At 39.4% G+C, this 20,642-nt stretch overlaps 1 protein-coding gene across 1 annotated transcript in view; it reads left to right on the forward strand.

Moving 5' to 3' along the window:
• The window catches only part of Prkch (protein kinase C eta), a 212,184-nt gene that overhangs the window by 102,030 nt on the left and 89,512 nt on the right, over positions 1-20,642 (forward strand). The window contains exons 3-7 of the mRNA XM_005322773.5: positions 9,820-9,970; positions 12,199-12,233; positions 15,992-16,080; positions 17,612-17,741; positions 20,055-20,182. Coding sequence (XP_005322830.1) covers positions 9,820-9,970; positions 12,199-12,233; positions 15,992-16,080; positions 17,612-17,741; positions 20,055-20,182 — 533 coding nt within the window. The remainder of the gene's footprint in view (positions 1-9,819; positions 9,971-12,198; positions 12,234-15,991; positions 16,081-17,611; positions 17,742-20,054; positions 20,183-20,642) is intronic.

The following is a 20,642-nucleotide window of genomic DNA, read 5'->3' on the forward strand; positions in this document are numbered from 1 at the left end:
TCCATTTGTCCTTGATCAGTGAGTAGAATGTGCTCTTTTTGGTAAAAGGGGAATAACAACAATGGATCAAAGACGAGGAATTCATTGCAAGTCCAAAAGTCTACTTTCATTAGAGGTTCAATCCCTGTTATTATCAAACCTTGTTTATACTGCTTTTTGGATTTTTTTTTTTTTTTTGTACCAGGGATTGAATCCAGGAGCACTCAGCTACGAAGTCATATCCCAGACCATTTTATTTTGAGACAGGGTCTTAAATAATAAGTTGCTTAGGGCCTCACTGAGTTGCTAAGGCTGGCTTTGAACTTGAAATCCTCCTTCCTCAGCATCCCGAGCTGCTGGGATTATACGTGTGCGCTGCTGTGCCCAGCTATACTGTTTGATTTTAAAGAAAATCAAACAATCTTAATTTATTCATCTCTTTTTAATATTATTTTGTTCCTATTTAAGGCATCATGAGATTGTCCAAAAACACAAACAAAAATTCCTGGCAGCCATTATATATGTTCTGAGTTAGTTTCTGACAGGAAGTGTCCATATAATATAAATAAAATTTGATTAAAGCAGCTGTCTTTTTGCCTTTTTTTTAAAAAATATACAAAAACCATCAACAAAAAGTTACACAGGATGCAAGCCCTTATGCTAGCGATGCAGGAAATATGGTGTGATAAAGGTATTTTTTTACCTTCTGTATTGGGTTTTGAATTCATCTTTGTAGTGAGTAGCAGGGCAGCAGTTTTAAAAATGCTGGTGAACCAGCCACAGAAGGGAGCCGGCCTTGCTTCATTCCAACTATGCGATTGAGAGGGAAATGATTGGGAATCATGCTCCTCATGGCTCAGATCTTGCAAGGTTTTTCCAGAATCATAAACCCAGAGCTTCAGAGCTCAAAAGGGACCTTAGAAATCTACTAGTGGAAAAGAAAAAAAAAAAAAATGAAAGGGAAATGGAATAAGCCAAACTAAAAGGCAGGATTCTTTTAGTACTCAGCAGGAAACACATGTTTATCTGGAAAAGATTTTGGTTGGACAGGTTGTTTGTATAAGATTTTTTTTTTTTTTTTTAAAGTGAGGAAGGAAGACCAACCTGGGCTTGGGAAATGGGTTGGGGGAGGAGAGAGCAGTCCCTAAGCTTGAAGTGAATGAGAAAAACACACAGATTTCCAAGGGAAGCTTGATTTCCATGGGAGAACCTGTTCATACTATTGGATCTCTTTGAAATTATGATGTGTGCTCATTTTGTAAGGTATGCTGATTAAACGGTAACTTCACTATTAGTGCTAAGAATAGAAGCAGTAACTTTTAAAAGGACATGGAAAGATGTTTAGCATACATGGTTGGCAAAGCTGCACACAGAATTAACATCGTTGATTTAAAACTGTGTCTGTATAGCGTGTATGTTTGGCATGTTTACCAAGCTATTCAGGGATTATTTTATAGTAAGATTTAAGGTGATTTTTAAAAGGAAAATTTTCTTCATAGTCTTTTGTGTCACTTGCATTTTCCATATATTTTTATAAACAAGGACAAAGACAAAAGAGGAAAAAGAGAGATCTCATACATTGCCTGTGCTCTCCATCAACATCACAATAGCCACATTGTCCTCTTAACATTACAGGTATAAAGGTGTCAGGAGAACAGGGACTCCTGAATAGGGCATTTTCTCCCTGGTTCAATTTAGTAATCATGGATATAAAAATTTTTTCCCAGATAGTTAGACAAGACTTACATTTTAAAGCATATAAAACCAAGATGCATGATCTAACTTAAGCTTAGAGCTCAGAGTGCTGTTTTGAGATATATTCCCAATGAGATGACTGAGGATAATCACAAGGATGTATCCCCAAGTGGTCCAATCCAAATTTGATGGAATAGGAGCTCTTTTCCCATTATCTCGAAACCTTGTGGGGATGTTTCACTGAGGAATATTTAATTTTCCTTTTTTAAAAAGTGAAGGATGAAGAAGTGGCAGTTGGAAGTCTATTTATGGATGAAATCAGTCAAGGAAAATGAAATACTTGTAGAATCACAGCAAGCGGGTAGAAATTTTTAACATTTTTTCAAAAGGGAACTGTAGGATTTTTACAATGAATGATAGAGAATGGGAGGGAATTTCTGTCATTAAATTAAGTGTGCAGAAAAGAGATCATTATTGTAAAAATGTTCTGCTTAAATTTTATTCCACAAAGAGCTTCAAGAAACTTAATAGAAAATATATATGGCAGTAGAATATAAATAAGAAATCAGGACCAGGGTAAGTATCAATGTGATAGTGTAGCAGATATGGATACTTCACCCATATTTCCTCTCAGGCCATAAAACAAGGCTGTAAATGCTGGGGAATTAGTGCCCTACTTCACCTACAACCACCACCAGCTGATGGTGAATGGGAGCTTGAGGGTAAAGATCTAGTTTCTTCCTCCCCTGATTTTATTCCACCAACTCCTTGAAATCCCTAAGGGGTTGAGCATTGGTTATCCACACTGGAAACCTGTCCAGTGATATATTTTTGTGGGTTTCCTTTCCTTCTCTCTCTTACTTCTGTAACTTTTTGTTGCTTCTGGGAATTATTTCCCAAATAAATTGAAGCTAACTCTTGATATCTGTGGAGGATTGGTTCTAAGATCCCCCATGGATACCAACATCCATGGACACTCAATTCCTTATGTAAAATGGCATAGTATTTGCATGAAACCGACACACCTCTTCCTGTGTGCTTTAAATAATCTCTATGTTACTTATAGTACCTAATACAATGCAAATGCTATATAAATAGCAGTCATGTTGTTTAGGGGATAATGACAACCAAAAAAGTCTGTGCATGTTCAGAACAGATGCCTTTTTTTTTTCTTTCAAATAGTTTAATCTGAGTTTAGTTTGAATCTATGGATGTAGAATCTACCGACTCAGAGTGCTCACACTACTTGCAACTAAAGTTCTTGTCTCAAACTCTGCTCCTGGGGGAATCTAATGATGACAGGTGTAGATGGAATATAACAGGATGCTCAGTGAGAGAAGAAGGATTGATCTGAAGATATATCTTAGGATTTTTGTCTGGATAACTCCAAGGACAGTGGTCTTATTATGAAGGAGGAAGAGTGGGTCAAGGATATGGGAAAAGGGGTCCAGCCCATCAAATATGAAGTTCTAGATAATTTGGGGGAATTGTTGAAGGGATGCTGGGAAACTACTTAGTAATATGTTTAGTAGCTAGAAGCCAGAGCTGGAGCTGTGAATTTAGGAGTTGTCAATGTTAAGGCAATTGTTGGAATTTAAGAGAATATACGAGTCTCTGAAGAGATGAATGGATATCCAGAAAGACCTGGAGGATGGTGTGCAGAGAACCTCTGGAAAAATGCATGTTTAAAAATTGGGTAAAGCTGGGTGTGGGGGCACATACCTGTGATCCCAGCAGCTTGGGAGGCTGAGGCAGGAGGATTATAAGTTCAAAGCCAGCCTCAACAAATTGGCAAGGTCCTAAGGCAACTCAGCAAGACCCTATCTCTAAATAACATATATATATATATATGTTATTTTATATATATATAAAATAGCTGTCATTATAGCTCACTGGTTAAGCACCACTGGTGCAAAAAAAAAAAAAAAAAAAAAAAAAAAAAGATTGTGTGGAAGGCAAGGGCCACTGGAGAAAAAGAAATTGTAGAGTGAGGGGAACCGGATGCTATGGCTGGAGCCCAGGCTCCTTTCTTCAAGATCTGTTATGGGGAGAGTGGAGTTTGTACAGATCCCAGAGGTGAAATCAGGGCCCTGTTCTCCTAGAAGAGTGGCAAGAGGCTTTTCCTATGGCTCCTAATGGAACTTTGGTGCCGTGCTGGCAGGGAAGGCTGCAGAGATGGGAGAACAGGCTCAACTGAGTCCTACCCCAGACAGTCAAGATGATGGTGACAAATCGTCTTCCTTCTCTCCTCTTGCCAATGACAGCAGTCTCTCAGCTCACAACATCATAGGTGCATGTAGGTGGTGCTTCATCAGAAGCCAAAGCTTTGCAGAGCACCTCTTTATACTTTCTGTAGAGCTGGATCTCAGAATATGCAAGTCTAATCCTCTACCTGAATTTGGAAATTACTATGAGTCATATAGTTAAGCTCCTTCCAAAAAACATAGATGGTTCTCTGCTACTCAGTATCCTGGGGTGGGGGTGGGGGGTTGCTGCCATTTGTAAATCGTAAAACCTTCAGTGCCACCCTGATTACTGGTGCCGGCTTGAAATCCTGGAAGCTGGTCTCCATCCCAGTTTGCCAAGTTCTCCTTCCTCCTCTCTCCAACTGCTCATATCAGTCCCTTTATGAAGGTTTATGGAATCAACCAGAGGCCTAGATGTGTAATTCTGTGATTTCTTCTTCACACTACATCTAGTAAATGCTCCCATCGCAGGTGGGTGTGCTTGTCATAAAGACTCGTTTATTTTATGGGTTTGCTTGATACGTGTTCTGGTCTTTCTCTGTTTATATCATTGTCTCAAACAGGGATCACCCATGTTTACATTTATTTTTTCGCACATTCTTCATGCCAACAGCTCTGTGATCAGATGGTGGGTTTATTCTGTGTGTTTGATCATGGTAAGCAGAATTCTCTTGCATTAACTCATAACCTTTCAGAGTTGTATTTTGGAGGCATAAATAAGCATAATACTTTCTGGTTCTTTCTGGACTAGTATCATTTCCTTAACTGTAATTTTCCTGTTTATTTTTCTCGCAGTTGTTCCCTCTCATGTGCAACAAATGATAAAACAATTATCTCAGGAAGAAGAAAAAAAGACATTTGATAGTGTTACTTGGTAGTGCAGTAATAATACTGAGTCTGGCGTCCCCAATTATATCATCAGCTGCCTGACCTCGCTGAACCTTCCCGTTAGTTTCTGTTTCCAGAAAATATATTACTTTCCAGGGATGGCAGGAGACCCAGAGAATCTAATTGCGAGTCATTGCACTAATAAAGGATGCAATGTAGTATGGCATTACCCAGAGAGCCCTGGGATAAATTCAAGAATGGAAGAGCCCCAGGCTGGTCATGGCCCTGGTTAGCTAGATGAATCTTGGATATGTCATTCCACTTCTCTAAGTATTGATTTCCTAGGTAGTCATTCTTCTTCCAGACAATTAGACACTAAATTAAAAATTCTTTCTGTTTCTAGAACTGCATGGCAATGTGAGGTAAGGGTTTTAACAACAATTATAATAGGTAACAGTTAATACCTGGCAGATACTTTTCCAATTGTGATACATTTATTAACTCATGAGACCGCCAAATGACCCTAAGAAGGACATACTCTTCTTGTTCTACAGATGAGGAAACTGAAGCATAGGACATTAAGCAACTTGCCCAAGTCACCCAGATTATAAGGGAGAGAAGGAGGATTCACACTCGGGCTTCGGATCCCAATGCCTCAGCCACTGCACTCTCCCACCCTGCCTGTGGTTAGAAAGGCTGTTGGTCTTTCTCTGTACAACTCTTCATAAAGACAAGCCACAGAGCAGGCCAAACCACAGTGCTATTAGGCAAATTCAGCTTCACAGAGTTAAATTGTATTTTACATGGAATCAAAGTTATTTCCTTTATGCATTTTATATCAGTAATTCTGGAAATGAAATGCCAACCCACAAATTTTCTGTCTCTGATTTAATTTGCCTACTATGATTTGAAAATAAGGAACTATGATCCATGTTATTGTCCCACATCGGAATGTTTCAAATACTTGTTTCTGCTGCTGGAATATAATCCTTAAATTTGGATAATCAGAACAAAAGACTAACAAGGGTGAAGTATTTGCTGTTTATTGAGATTAAAACAGTGTTACAGGCATTTCAGAGATACGGTCATCTTTCACAAAAACTCATATGGCAACACATTTTAGTTTAGTACTTTTGCATGTGAAAACTTACCCTGGGGTAGTTTGGTGACTCTAATCACTTGACCATTCTAAAGTTCTCAAAACCAGTGTGTGGGATGACAAAGTTTTATGAAATAGAATTTTAGTTAAGAACAGTTAATCTTCACTATATTCTGTAGAGTTACTCTGCACCCTGTCAATGGGATGGCTTGTCATAACCAACTCCTGGAGAGACATGGTGCCGCAGGGCTGCTGACCTCTGGAGACTGGAATGTGAATTCCCCTGTTGGGACACAGCCAGCTTCCTATTTACTTAGAGACATGGGGCTCCTTTGGAGCCAAGCAGAAGCTGTGATGCAAGTTTTGGCTGCAAAGCATGTCAGGGTTGCCTGACGTGTTCAGTTAAAATGTGATCTGAAAGATTTCTCAAAGCCCTAGTTGGTTGAAGGCACAGCAGGATTAAATATTCTTTTATAATCCTTTTAACTGAGTCCTCAGTAAACAGGAGGCCAGGGTAATGAGGAGGAGCCCTCTGAGTTCCGATAGTGAAGTGGGTGTCGGTCTGTAGCTGGGTGAACAGAGCATGGGGAGAGCTCTCTCTTCCTGCCCATGGTGTCAGTCAAGAAAACAGTGACAAGGGGAGCCAGTGGGGACTGTTTTTTTGTTTTTGTTTTTTTGTTTTTTTTTTTAATGTGACTCAATGTCTTGCAAATTCCTAGGAGTATGTGACTGCGTTCATGAGTGTGTGTGTTTGCTTTTTAAACACAATGAGGCACATGTGCAAAAGAATGAAGAAGAAGAAGAAGAAAAAGTCAAGTTTAGAGACTGTGGCTATGTGGGGTGCGTGGGAGGCACCTAGGGCAGAGGTGAAGGAGAGAAAGGTGGCCTACAGGGTGGGGGGGTGGGTAAGGGGAAGGACTGAGGGGCACTCCCAGGCTTTGTGGAACAGGTTAGAAGCATTTCACCTGGTTTAGGATTTGGAGATGGTGCTTGGTCCCTGAGGCAGAGAGGGTGAAGATCAGTCTGTCTTCGTTAAGTGGAAAACAAAGGAAGGGAACAGTTTTCCAGGAAGGGCCAAAGGCAGGAGTGAAGGTGTTGAGATGTGAGCAGCATGGTGGACAGCTACAAGAAGATCTTTCTAAATCCTTATGGCTAGAAGGAATCAGCTGGAAAATTCACAGGTTGCGATTCTGCTTGGCAATAGCTACTGAGGGAAAAAAAAATAGGATTCAATTAATGATGCAAGTGAGCTGACCTCTCAGCCAATCTTTATAGTATATATAAAGGATTAAATAAGTAAGTTGTTGGTAATTAGAGCCTCAGGGAGAATTTAATTTGCATCTAGGTATGATGAGTGTTTAGTAATTCAATACCAAACTTGCTTTGGTCAATATTAAAGCTGGGTCTCACTCAGGCTGGTGATGAGTTAGGTTAGCTATGGGGAGATACCTGTTATCACTTGCTAACTAATGAGCATTAAAATCTGCTCACTTTGGGCTTACTAAATGAGTTCTGAAGGTGTCATAGAGGAGGCCAGCGTACTATGGTGACTTCTATGCTTTTTGTGACTTTTGTCCAAAATTTTAGGAACCTGTCAGGAGTATTGATTATGACACTATCCTCATAGAGCTGAGGACAGGGATATAGTTTATGTTCTTAAGACAGACAGGAAACCTGAGAATGATAGCTTGCCACCGATTGCGCACACCCCAAACACAAAATGAGGCAAGTATAATTTTAACTATGCTAGAGCCTCTGAAGACATTGTTTCCTTAGCCAAATTTATTTGGCTGTTCCTGAATTTTATTCTCTGGAATTTTTAATGTAAACCCTACTTGTATGTGTAAGAGAGACAGGATCTTGCTGTATTGTCCAGTCTGGCCTCAAACTAGTGTACTCAACCAGTCCTCCCATCTCAGCCTCCAGAATACTGAGGACTACAGGTGTGCCATTGTGCCCTGCTGATCCTGCTTTTTACTGGTAGAAGAATGTAGCATTTGACACCTGGATAGCATATACATTCCTGTTTACTGGTGTTTTTATAGAAACAAAAAGTTGATTGCTGAACGAAAGGAAATGTACTTTTAAAACTTTGACAGATATATTGTCAAATTGGCCTCCAAAAATTATTCCTGAAATAGCTACAGTTTTTTTTTTTTTAAGGTGCCTGGTTTTGTGCTATGCACTTTGAATGTGTTACTTTGGTTGGCCCTTGGAAAAACTTCAGGAGAACAGCACCCCCCCCACCCTCCCTTAGTTTGTAGGTGGGAATCCTGAGGTTTGGTAAGGAAAAATAGCCACTGGGGCCCAGTCAGGACCGTCGTAGCCCAGTTATATTCCTACCAACCCTGGTCAAAACGGACACTTTAGCAATTCTTGTAATATTTGTTAATTTTAGAGGTAGCGGATGACTTGGGTTTTTTTTAATAGGTATTTTTTAGCTGTAGATGAACACAATACCTTTATTTTATTTATTTATTTTTATGTGGTGAGTGCCTCGAACCCAAGTGCTCTACTGCTGAGCCCCAGCTCCAGCCTCAGCTCCTGGTTCTTAAGTGTCCATTTTGGACGGGATTGGAGGTCTTGGCCTGTGTGTTGGCTAGTGGTGTTTACGGTCTTATGAATTTTTCTTCATATTTTTTGCCCCATTTTTCCTGGATTGTTCACTGTTTTTCTTAACGATTTCTACACATTATAAATAGTGACCTTTTCTCACATTTTGCCAATCCTCTTTCTACCTACTTGATTCTTTCAGCTTTCTGCTTTGGGTCTTTTGCCCAAATGGAACTTTAAATTTCTTAAGTTGCAAATCTGTGAGTCTATAGGCTTTAGACTTTTTGTTATCCTTATCCCATTCTAGGAGTATAATATTTTTGTGTGTTTTCTTCATTTTCTATAATCTCCTCCTTAACTTGTATTTGAGATTATTCTAGAAATTGAGTACAAAGTCATAGCCAAAGAGGAAGAATAAGTTCTGGTGTTTTGTGGCACGGGGGGGGGGGTGGTAATTATAATTAATGATGTTGTACCACATAACTCGAGATGGGTAGAGGAGAGGATTTTTTAAATGCCCTCTTCACAAATAAATGGTAAATGTTTGAAATGATGGATGACCTTGAGTGTCCTAAGTTGATGAATTCAGTGTATAAATGTACTGAAATATTGCGCTTACCCTTTAAAGTTGTATAATTATGTCAATTAAAAAAAAAAGAGAAGAAATATATTTCTTCCAGACTTTAAATTTTATAAGCAAATTATTCCTACATGATTCTTAAATCTCCTTTTCTATATTATTGATTTACTTAAAAGTATTATCAAGGATGTAAGTTTTGTTTTATTAATCATAAGTTTCTGCCAACATTGGAAAAATTCTAGTATAACAATATAGAAGACATAATTTATTATCTTGATAAGATACACAGTTTCCAGACTCTTCAGATTAGAAGCCACTATTTTAAAATGTGAGATTAGAAAATTTTGGTCTGTCCAAAATTCAAAAATCAGTCCAGGGTAACAGAGGTGGCTCTGTACCAACTGCTCTGGGACACAGCTCTTGTAGCCTGTGCCGTGGGCAGTTCCCTTGTTCAGTTTGTGAGGACACCAGAAGTAAAGGGGAAAAACAGTAAGAAACTGCTTCACCTGCCAGCCATCTAAGCCGAGTCTGGGAGGCCATGTTGCTGCCCACAGGGGAGCCTAGGATCCTTGGGAAACTCATGGTCTGGGCGGGGGGATTGGCCCTGAATAGCCAGTTATTGTCAGGCGCTGGGATCTCACATAGGTCTAACCTCAAAATGGAAGGGTCCTCAGGTTTAAGAAAAGTTAGGTGTTTTTTTCAAGATGTTTTGAATCTTGAAGGAACAACAAACTGGGGAAGTATTGGAACTGTGAGACTTTCTCATATATTAAGTTTTTCTTTCATATATTAATTTTTTCTTTCATTTTTTCTTTTTTTACCTTTATTTTAATATACAGCCACTCTCCAGAGAGACCGAATCTTCAAACATTTTACCAGAAAGCGCCAAAGGGCTATGCGAAGGCGGGTCCACCAGATCAACGGACACAAGTTTATGGCCACATACCTGAGGCAGCCCACCTACTGCTCTCACTGCAGAGAGTTCATCTGGTAAGAGATCCCCTGGCTTCCCCCTCCTAAGACCCTCTCTCTATCAGAGGCTCCCTTTGGTTCTGTGTGATAGCAGGAGAAAGCATGATTATTAAGAACTATTTTTAGGATCTGATTTTTTGCCTCCTCTTCAATAAGTTGACTGAGTAATTTTGAACCCCATCATCAAGAAAAAAAGAAAAGATCTCAATAATTTCTAGATCCAAGTTTTAGATATTATTTATTTTTCCAATTATTTTAGTAAAAGTGCTAATTAACTGGTCAAAAGGCATAAATTAGAGAAAGAAGCTAGTGGGTCAATACAGAGATAATCAATAAATTAGGTAATTAGCCTGGGAGAAAAAAAATCAATGGTATTGATCTTAAGATGGCATGGATCATATGATGCATTATGGGAATTAATTGTTGCAAGGAAACTAAATACCCAGTAGTCTTCAGCCTCATGGTATGTAGTGGAAGGTAATGGCCTGAGGTGATCCTATACTGTCATTTAACCCCAGGCTATTAGGGGCTAACATAATTCAAATAAATTCTAAAGATTCGAGGCAGTATCTTTCAATACATAAATAACATATATTTAAGCAGTGGTTATCTTCAGTTAGAGACAGAATTAAGGATGTTTGCTGTATTTGGAAAGAGAATAAAGAAACACCCCCCACCCACCCACACAACCACACCCACACGGGTGAATTTATATACACAGCATCTCAGTAGGAGAGAGAGGTCAGTAGTACATGAGAGGAGGTCTGTTAGTGATACAGACTTTAATAATTGTATTTAATGAAGGCAGAAACACTTAATTCAGAGTAATTTCTGAAGATTGATCAATTATTTTGCACTTTGATTTTGTGATTACTTTGGATTTCTTCCTTTTAGCAGTGAGAACCCAGGGTTACTTAGTGTTTCTGGCGTTTTAAATCAAGAATAGAGTTTGAGGTCCTAAATGAGCTATTGCTATAAAGCTTACAAACGTGTTGTAACATTTATAATATTCAGAAAAAAATCATATTATGTTTTTTCATTGAAAAAATTAGTTTCTACGGCGTCTTTGAGCCACGTTCCCTTCTGAAGAGTCTGCCCTCTATAGTTGGCCACAGTCCCACCCCCTCTCTCTGGGCTGCCCAGCTGCTCTTTATTTCATGTCACACCATTCTCTTTCCTCTTTTGTGTGACCTGCCTGGTCCCTTCGGCTTTGGTGGTGATGACCTCTGAACTCAACTAATGTTCATAATAGAAACTTACTTGATAATACCTCTGAATTTTTCCCCCAAGAGAACATTAACTCCTCAACCAGCCTTAAAACCTATCACAAATGCACATACTCACACATATTCTTTCTTACTTAAAATATTGGTTTATTGTGTGTGTGTGTGTGTGTGTGTGTGTGTGTGTGTGTGTGTGTTTAATGGTATGAACTCTGACATTGAATCTTATCACCAACTGGGTATGTGAACTTCAGTTATATAACCCACCACTGTCTCCTCATGTGCAAAACAGAGACAATGGTTTTATTTTATTTACATAATAAACTTTTGCATAGTACTTAAAGTTTAAGGCACTTTAAGCATTTTAACAACTTGTTCTATCTTTGTGATAAACCTGGGAAGTAGATACTGTTATCATTATTCCCCTATATACATGGGAAAACTATGGCTCAACAGAGATAACAACTTGCTCTAAATCACAGCATCTGGCTTTGGAGCATGTGCTCTTAACCATCTTATTATGTGTGCTTACCTCCCATGGATTTCAGGAGGACGAAATGAGATAGTAGTCACTTGGCCCAGGGCCTGATAGGTTTTGTAAAACATGGTCTTTGTTAATGAGAATGAGGATATCATCATCATCACCCAGAGAATGTATCAGGGACAAATCCAAAGTCCGAAGGAAGGGCATATAGTAGCAGCACTTCTGCCCCCCTGTGGACTCCAGGGGTGATGTGGGCACAGGGAAGAGGGAACTGTGCTGGACTCTCTGTGTCCTTCTGTATGTTTACTTCCTGTCTGTTCATCTTTCTGTGTATGTGAGGCAGTAAGGTGGTGGAGGAGCTGTTTGGTGAGGCTCGGTTGGGGTGGGCTCAAAAAGCTCATTGTCTTTGCCTCTTTGAAATTGTGTTTTCATAAAGAACTGGAGGATGAAACTTATTTTCTTTGAAGGACTGTAATTATAAGAGGTTATTGCTGAAATGTTTGACTAATGATGATTTCTTTCTCTATTGTTTTGAACAGGGGAGTATTTGGGAAACAGGGTTATCAATGCCAAGGTAAGAACACATTTTTTTAAAAAATCATGTTTAATCTTGTTCCTATGTTAAAAAATGATTATTAAGAGAAAACAGGATACGTTCCATTAATAATGTGATTAATAACTATAGGTCAAAGGAGACCCCTGTAGAGTTATAACTCCTTAGTTCTGGTTAGATCTTGGCTGCATTTTAGACAGTGTAGAGGGGATGTTTTTATTTCTAAAGCCAGAATACCCGGTTAAGTTTCATTGTTTAAAGTTTTGTCTGTGCAATAACAAGAAAGTACTAAAAAGTATTGCTGTTTTGTGAGTACAACCTTGAATGTCTAAGATAAAGTTTTGTTTTTCACATTCAGTTGTCACTAGGGTTGAGAAGTAGTACAATACTGTCTTCATTTAGTCTGCTTAAGGAATAGAAAGCTATTATCCAAATTTTTAAAAAATTTTCTGATTTAAAAACAATAAGAGAAATGTTCAAAATTAAACTATTAATGATCTTGTGTTACTACACAGTAAACTTATTTTGATTTTCACAATTCTAAGATAAAACCCATTTGCTAGTGTTCCAGTTGAGGTGGGATGAAATGAGTAGTGGTGTAGCTGGGTGGGATCAGCCTTGGCCTATGCTTGGGTCTCCCTTACCACTGGCTTCTTTATCACCCCATGGTTCACATCTATAGCACTCATTCCTTTTGATTTTCACTGTGCAGATGATTGATAAACTAACACTACATATCCTACAGTGGTAGTCTATGTGTAAATGAGAAAATCTCACCTTCTCTTCTGCAGGCGAATTAAAACTGTTTTCCCTTAGAAAAACTGAGTAAGATGTAGTGGATCTAACTTTGATTTTGATATTATGGAAAATTCCATTGACTTTTCAAAGTTAAAGAAAACTGAATATGTAATCAATACAACAGTAATAATTGACTTAGATGCTATCATTTCAGTCCTCAATGAGAAGGTAGTCCACAAACCAGGTTAGTACCATTCTTTTGCCTGGCCTCCCCAGCACAGGATGTATAGTGATACTCATCTCACACATACCAAGATCAGTTGAGCAACTCTGAATAGACAAGACTGTAGTTTTGAGTGTAAAAGATGTGATTTAGAATATCTGTCTTGTTACTTTATTTTCTTTTTTGGTTTATAGTGCAAGGATATTTGGTCGCTATTTTCAGTGGGTCACCTGCTAGGAAAGAATATTAGTCGGGAGACATGAGGAGGGATAGTTCTTTGTTCACATCTTCCTAAGGTAGATAAGACCAAGTGCTTGGTTGGAGAAAAGTGTACCATGCTAACACCCCTCAGAAGCAAAGCAGACTTTAGAGCAAGGAAAATTATTGGGGATAATGATATGTAATAATAATGGAGTCAGTTCTCCAAAAAGATACAACAGTGCTTAATATCTACATACTGTTATACACATATATGTAACATATAGGCCTCAAAATATATGAGATTCAAAACTGATAGAAACCAGGCCCAGTGGTGCATGCTTGTAATCCCAGTGCCTTGGGAGTCTGAGGCAGGAGGATTGCAAATTCAAAGCCAGCCTCAGCAACTTAGTGAGGTACTGAGCAACTCAGTGAGAGTTTTTTTTTTTTTTAAAGGAGATGGGGATGTGGCTCAGTGGTTAAGCATCCCTAGGTTTAATCCCTGGTCCCAAACAAAACAAAACAAAAACCCTGATAGAACTACAAGGAGAAATAGATAAGTCCACTATTGCAATTGGAGTCTTTGGCCTCTTAGTAATTAAAAGTCTGAGCAGGCATAAAATGAGTAGGGATGTATTTAACCTAAGCAACCCTGTCACAACTTTGTCCAATTGATATGTAATGAAATATGCCATCTAACAATAGCAGATGACACATTCTTCTCAAGCCCTGAGGAACATCCATCAACAGAGACCACATTCTAGGCTATAAAAGTGTAAAAGAATAGAAAGCATATAAAGCATCTTCTCAGAGCACAAAGAAATTAAACTAGAAATCAATACCAGAAAGATAGTTGAGCAACCTCCAACTATTTGGAGATTAAACCACACATTCTAAGTAACATGCATGTGTCAAAGAAAACTCAGGAGAACATAAAAAAGTGCCTTGAATCAAGTGAAAATGGAATATAATGGGATGCAGCAAAGCAGCACTCAGATGAACATTTATAGCAATAAGTGCATATTTTAGAAAAGAAGAAAGATTAAAGGTAATAGTCTGAATTTCCACCTTAGGAAACTAGAGGGAGAAGACAACTTTAAGCCTAAGTTGAACAGAAGAAAAGAAATAATAAAATCAGAGCAGAAATCAGGGGAGTTGGAAACAGAAGAACAATCGAGAAACTCTATGAAACCAAAAGCTGGTTCTTTGAAAAGATCAATAAAATTGATAAATCTTTTGCCAGGCTGACCAAGGACAACAAAACACACACACACACAAGCCTCAAAAATCAAGTTCTTTCTTTGTGAAAGGCGGGGTTGAGATCCCCTGTAGAAAAAGACCAGCTCTCTGAGCACTTTCAACGTGGCAGTCCTCAGAATTCAACCTGGTGAAAGCTAGATGTGTGTTCAGGCCCAGTGCTGTTTGCTGACATGTCACCTGTCTTTGTGTGATTAATCCTAAAACGTTCCACATGTCTTGAGGGATCTTAAAGAGATGTATATTTTTATACTGCTTCAACACGTGTGTTTATCCTTTAATGACAAGCTCAATTCCATCTGCACTATGTCAGTTATCTGGATGAAAATGAGGAAAAAAATATTACTCAGAAAGTTCTAAATATTCAGGCAATTGATTGAGACATTCAGCAAACGTTTAGTGGATGCCTGCTCGGCACAAGGCATCATGCTGGGAATTCTAGGCATGGTGAGGCTGCATGTGGAAGGTTTGATGTGAGGGGTCAGGCTAAGGGCTGTAGAAGATCAGAGGAGGGAGAGATGGTTTCAGTGTAGAAGGGGACCAGGCATAGGCTATTTTCATGGAAGAGGTCTGTCTGTCTGTTTATCTATTTTTGATATCAGGGATCAAACCCAGGGGTACTCAACCTCTGAGCCACATCCCCAGTCCTTTTTATTTTTTATTTTGAGACAGGGTCTTGGTAAGTTGCTTAGGGTCTTGCTAAATTGCTGGGACTGGCTTTGAACTTCCGATCCTCCTTCCTGAGCCTCCTAAGCTGCTGGGGTGACAGGTGTGTGCCACCATGCATGGCAGAAGAGGTTTTTTTCCTTTTATTAGTTGTACTACCTTATAAACTTAAGATTTAGTTAGTTGATAGGCAAATAGAATAGTCTAGAGATGGTAAAGGACATAGGTAGTGTTTAGAAAAGGCGGAAGATGTATTCTAAAAAATATCAACTAACTTTGTTTTTATTGGAACAAATGATTCCATAGAAGAAAGGTAACAGACAGACTGGGGTAACTTCTAGAGGGTCTGAAACCTGGCTAGAAATTTTGAGCACTATTGATTTGCCATGAGATGCCAATGGAAATTTTAAATCATGGGGCAGAGTTATACTGTGGAAAGAGTCCTCTGGATGGAGAAGTGAGATGGAATAAAGTCAGGGAGGAGGAAATAAGCTCAGGACTTGAAGAAAGATAATTTGAGCATGAGCGAAGATCTCTGTTAAGATATGGTGAAAGAGACAGGAGCATGGGAGTGCTGGCTGCCACCATGGGGGGCAGATGTCCAAGTTGAGTCTGGTGCAGCCTTCATTGACTCTGCTGCAACTGGCGGGACTGTGAGCATCTGATAAATGTGTAATGGCTGGATTTAATTTCCTAGTGTGCACCTGTGTCGTCCATAAACGCTGCCATCATCTAATTGTTACAGCCTGTACTTGCCAAAACAATATCAACAAAGTGGATTCAAAGGTAAGAGGTTATTAGTTTGCTGATTAAGCACCTACGGGGTGTGTATATGTATGTGTGTGCGTGCGTGTGTGTGTGTGTGTGTGTACACATATGCATGCACGCTCTCTCTCCCTTCTTCCCTCCCTCCTTCTGCATGTCTTTTTCTCCCCTCCCCAACTTCCCTCCCACAATCTGTGAGCCCAGGATGGTATTAGAATTGAAATTTCTTTCCTTTTTAAAAATGTTATTACATTTTGTATTTCTGTTCTTGTGTTGCATGGCCTTGCCTTCTGAGGGGCTCATTAGTGGTCAGCTGGGCAGAAGCTCTATGGATCCATTTTACTAATGCAGAGACATCTGTAGGGCTGACCACCCAGATTGGCATGCCCAATCTAGCCTTTATTAGTGATCTTCTCTGTGAGCTCAGGATGGCCCATAACCTCTCTGTGTTGCAGTCAGAAAACAGGATCAATATTCCCCTTATGCTTATTTTGTAGGGGTTTAAATGAAATAGAATCGACAAGTATATTGTTAACTGTGCATTCTGCTTCCTAAGAGATTGTTGGCCTCCTCCAGCCTCTTAAGAAATTTCAGGAAGGATATATACCTGTATGTAAAAACAGGGACTTCATTTCTGCCCCTCATATTGCATTTGGCTAGAATACGCACACATTTCAAATTCTGGAGAAAAAAGCAATTTATCGCTGACACTTAGCAGTGGATTTGCAGATGCTTTGGAAAATCTGACTCTGGGACGCAGTGGTTGTTTAATGTACACATTCAGGATTGCTAAGGAGTTCATACAGGGAGGTATGAACCACAGCTTTTATGAGAAAGAGGGCTGAAAAGCTCAATAGGAATAATAATTGCTCTCCTCCTTGTCATTTTCGGACCTGTCATTATTGCTTCAAATTACAATGTAGGCCATAGAGCATACAGCTAGTGTAATTATTTGCCAGAAACAGTATGTGAGATTAAACCAGGAACTTTGAGCTCTGATTATTAGAATGCAAATGCCAAACAAAGGCTGGAAGGGCTGAATAATGTGGCCACTTTAATGTCGCTTTGGAATGACTTCCTTCTGTGATTCCATGTCTTCTGAGTGCTTTCTTTTTGTTTCCTCTTGTGACACAACATCTAAAACTTACAGTGATAACAAATTAACAAATTATATAGGGTATAAAAGACCCATTTAATCTTGAAGTCAAAACCTTCTAGGAAATAGGATTGGGTGTTGAGGGGATTGGCAGGGAGAGAGCTGTGGCTTGAATATAAAAGACGAAATGAAAATCTTGGTTTCTATTTATCTCTACAAATGGTGGATGTTCTAATATACACCTCACATATCTGTCATGTCTTGTTCATTAGAAAATGTACTAAGTATGGTTAATGAGACCTGAGTAATTAATGGGAGCTGAGTATAGTAAAATAATATACCCAGCTCAAATGTCATTGTAACACTTTGCATTTGGTAGGCTCCTGTTATCCTTTTTATAAAAGAGTTGATATTGAAATTTTAATTCTTGTCCTCTCGGGATTTTTTTCCCCCCAGATTGCTGAACAGAGGTTTGGAATCAACATCCCACACAAATTCAGCATCCACAACTACAAAGTGCCAACGTTTTGCGATCACTGTGGCTCCCTGCTCTGGGGCATAATGCGACAAGGACTTCAGTGTAAAAGTGAGATGTTGAGGTTCTGGGTGCCCACTTCTTCATGGGAACATCATCCTACTAGATTTCATAGTTCTGTAGGCTCAGTATCTGTCCTAGGACTGAGAGTTTTAGATATGTTGTATGTTAGCATCTTAGTAGTTTTATATTATGTGCCCCTTGTCAAGCATGTGAAGAGAACTATATCCGATCCCTAAATTAACATAGAACATTAAGCCAAATGTTAAATTCAATGATCTAGCTGCCTATCATCTAATTGTTGTTGAGTGCAGACAAGGCATTATGTTTTTAAATAGGTATTTGAAAGAAGAAAAATGAGATGTTGGTTAGAGGTGGAAGATGGTAGGAGGTGAGAGGTGAGATGGCCAAGAGAGAAGATTGCATTATGAGTAAGAACTGGTGGGAGAGTAGTTCTGATGCCCTCACCAGAAATAAGGAGGGATGGAGTTGTCAAAGCCTAGCAGGAGCTGCCCTAGGTCTTCTGCAAGAGTTCTTTAAAGGAGGTTGGAGGAGTAGGTGGAATAGAGAACACTGAAGCTTTTGGTTATGGGCTTGCATCTTACCAACTGGGCTCAGCACCTTTTGGAGCTTTTGCCCTTGCAAAGGCTCTATGGCATTGAGGGCTGACCCTTGTCCTATAATGAATTAGCCTTGAGTCATCTCCCACTGAGACATAATGTTCTGTTGTGGGTTGCACCTGAAGCCTCATTAGATGCCTCCTGAGTCTCTGGGCCAGGGGAGCAATGGAGGAGGTAGAATTGGTGTGTGTGTGTGTCTGTCTAACCAACTTCTATTTACTGCCTAGACTTACCAAACCTGCTTCTGTAGACAAAAGGATCAATCACATGTCATTTAAAAGAGCAAATTCTTCTACCTTTTTAGAACACCATTTAATAATCATTTTTTCACAAAACCAAAATAACAGCTTGCTCATGTATAATTTTTAGAGTTTGGGGTTTTCTTGCTGCTTGACCTCAGCTTGATGGTCTCACCTAGGTGTGAGTGTCCAACCCACCAGTCACTGTGTGCTTTCCTGGGTTGTTGCTTGTGTGCAGAGCCATGCAGGGCTTCATCTGCATTGCTTTTGTACCTGGTGGCCTGAAGACCACTAGAGCTTGCAGTGCTCTAGCTCCTGTAATGTTTGTTTTCATCGTCCTGAGGTGGCTTTGAAAGGCCACTTGTAGGCCTTTGTGTCTGCTCTAGTCTTCCTGAGAGAGGTGAATTTTCCATGAAGCTATGAAGGTTAAATTTAAGATTCCCTCTCTACTTCATTTAGCATTGTTTTTCTTAGGGCTTCCTAAATTGCAACAATTCAAGTCCCATAAAACCTGGGTTTGTGCATGCTCCCAAAGAAGGGCTGACTCCATAAAACAGAAATTGGTTGCATGTAGCTTCAGTTCTACTTCCCATCAGCAGGGCCCATGTCAAGAATCTGTCTGAGGGGCTGGGGCTGTAGTTCAGTGGTAGAGCACTTGCTTAGCATGTTTGAGGCACTGGGTTCCATCCTCAGCACCACATAAAAATAAATAAATAAAATAAAGGTATCGTGCCCATCTAAAACTAAAAAATTAAGAAAAAGAGTCTGTCTGAGAATTTATTTCTCCTGATTGAACCTCAGAGCCTTCCATGTCCCAAGTCAGCTTCCTGAGCACAAGGAAAAGCTCACTTTGCTGGTTTCTTCCACCTGCCATTTACCCTGGTCTTCAAACGTTTGCAAAATTGCCTTTTTCTTCTACCATAAAACAGTTAGAACTACACGCTGCAAACTCTCAGAACCACAGCCCCACAGGATGTGTGGCTGAGCTCTGAGAGCTGCCCACCCACAACAATACTCAGAAAACTTGACGTCACGGCTGGCTCTTCTCTCAGAAACACCATTTCCATCCTGTTTGAACAGTGGTCTCTATTGTGGCATTCAGACTTTTGCCTTTCATTTCAATGTTGAGAGAGAGAAGGAAAAGAGTAGTCAGTGGACATCCTTCTTTTTATTTGTGAGCTGTCTTCATATTGGATCACGAAGGGAAGTCAGAAATGACTGTTACTTGTAATTTAGATGAATATGTTTCATCAAGTCACGGTAGAATTAAAATATACTTGAAATCTATTCTTCTTTAGAAGACCAGGATTTCTGCTTCTGCACGAAACAGAAATAGATAAAAATGTCAGGAATTTTTACAAGTGTGAGCTTAATTTTATGAGATGACAGTGTTCGTCTTGCATAATTCCTTTGTCCTCGTCATGTAGGTTGTAAAGTTTCTCTGTTAAAGCACATGTTAACCTGGCTCTTTTCTGACCATGTGTTTTATTTTCCTCTCCCTCCAGTATGTAAAATGAATGTACATATTCGATGTCAAGCAAATGTGGCCCCTAACTGTGGGGTAAATGCGGTAGAGCTTGCCAAGACCCTGGCAGGGATGGGCCTCCAGCCTGGAAATATCTCTCCAACCTCGGTGAGACTTTGCTTCTTTTCATGTATTGCAATTTAAAAGTTGTTAGATGTGGTGACCCCCCACCATCAAAGTTTCTATTCTCAGCAGATACATTAAACAGAGGTTTTTGCATTTTTTAAAAAAGCATTTTGTTCCACAAATAAGAGCTTATATATAGTTATGCTACTAGAAATAATAACCACGCAGAGATACCAGGAGGTAGCAGAAAGATTTTTGTTTTCTTTCTTTCTTTTTTTTTTATTAGTTGCTCAAGACGATACAATGATCTTGACATATCATACATTTGATTCAAATGGGGTATGAATTCTCATTTTTCCACGTGTACAGATTGCAGGATCATATTGGTTATACAGCCACAAAGCAGGGAGGGAGGGAGGGAGGGAGAGGGAGAGGGAGAGGGAGAGGGAGAGGGAGAGGGAGAGAAAAGAAAAGAATCATCTTACTGTCTGTATGGTCAAGT

This window comes from Ictidomys tridecemlineatus, chromosome 5 (genome assembly GCF_052094955.1).
Source record: "Ictidomys tridecemlineatus isolate mIctTri1 chromosome 5, mIctTri1.hap1, whole genome shotgun sequence".
Taxonomy (NCBI): Eukaryota; Metazoa; Chordata; class Mammalia; order Rodentia; family Sciuridae; genus Ictidomys; species Ictidomys tridecemlineatus.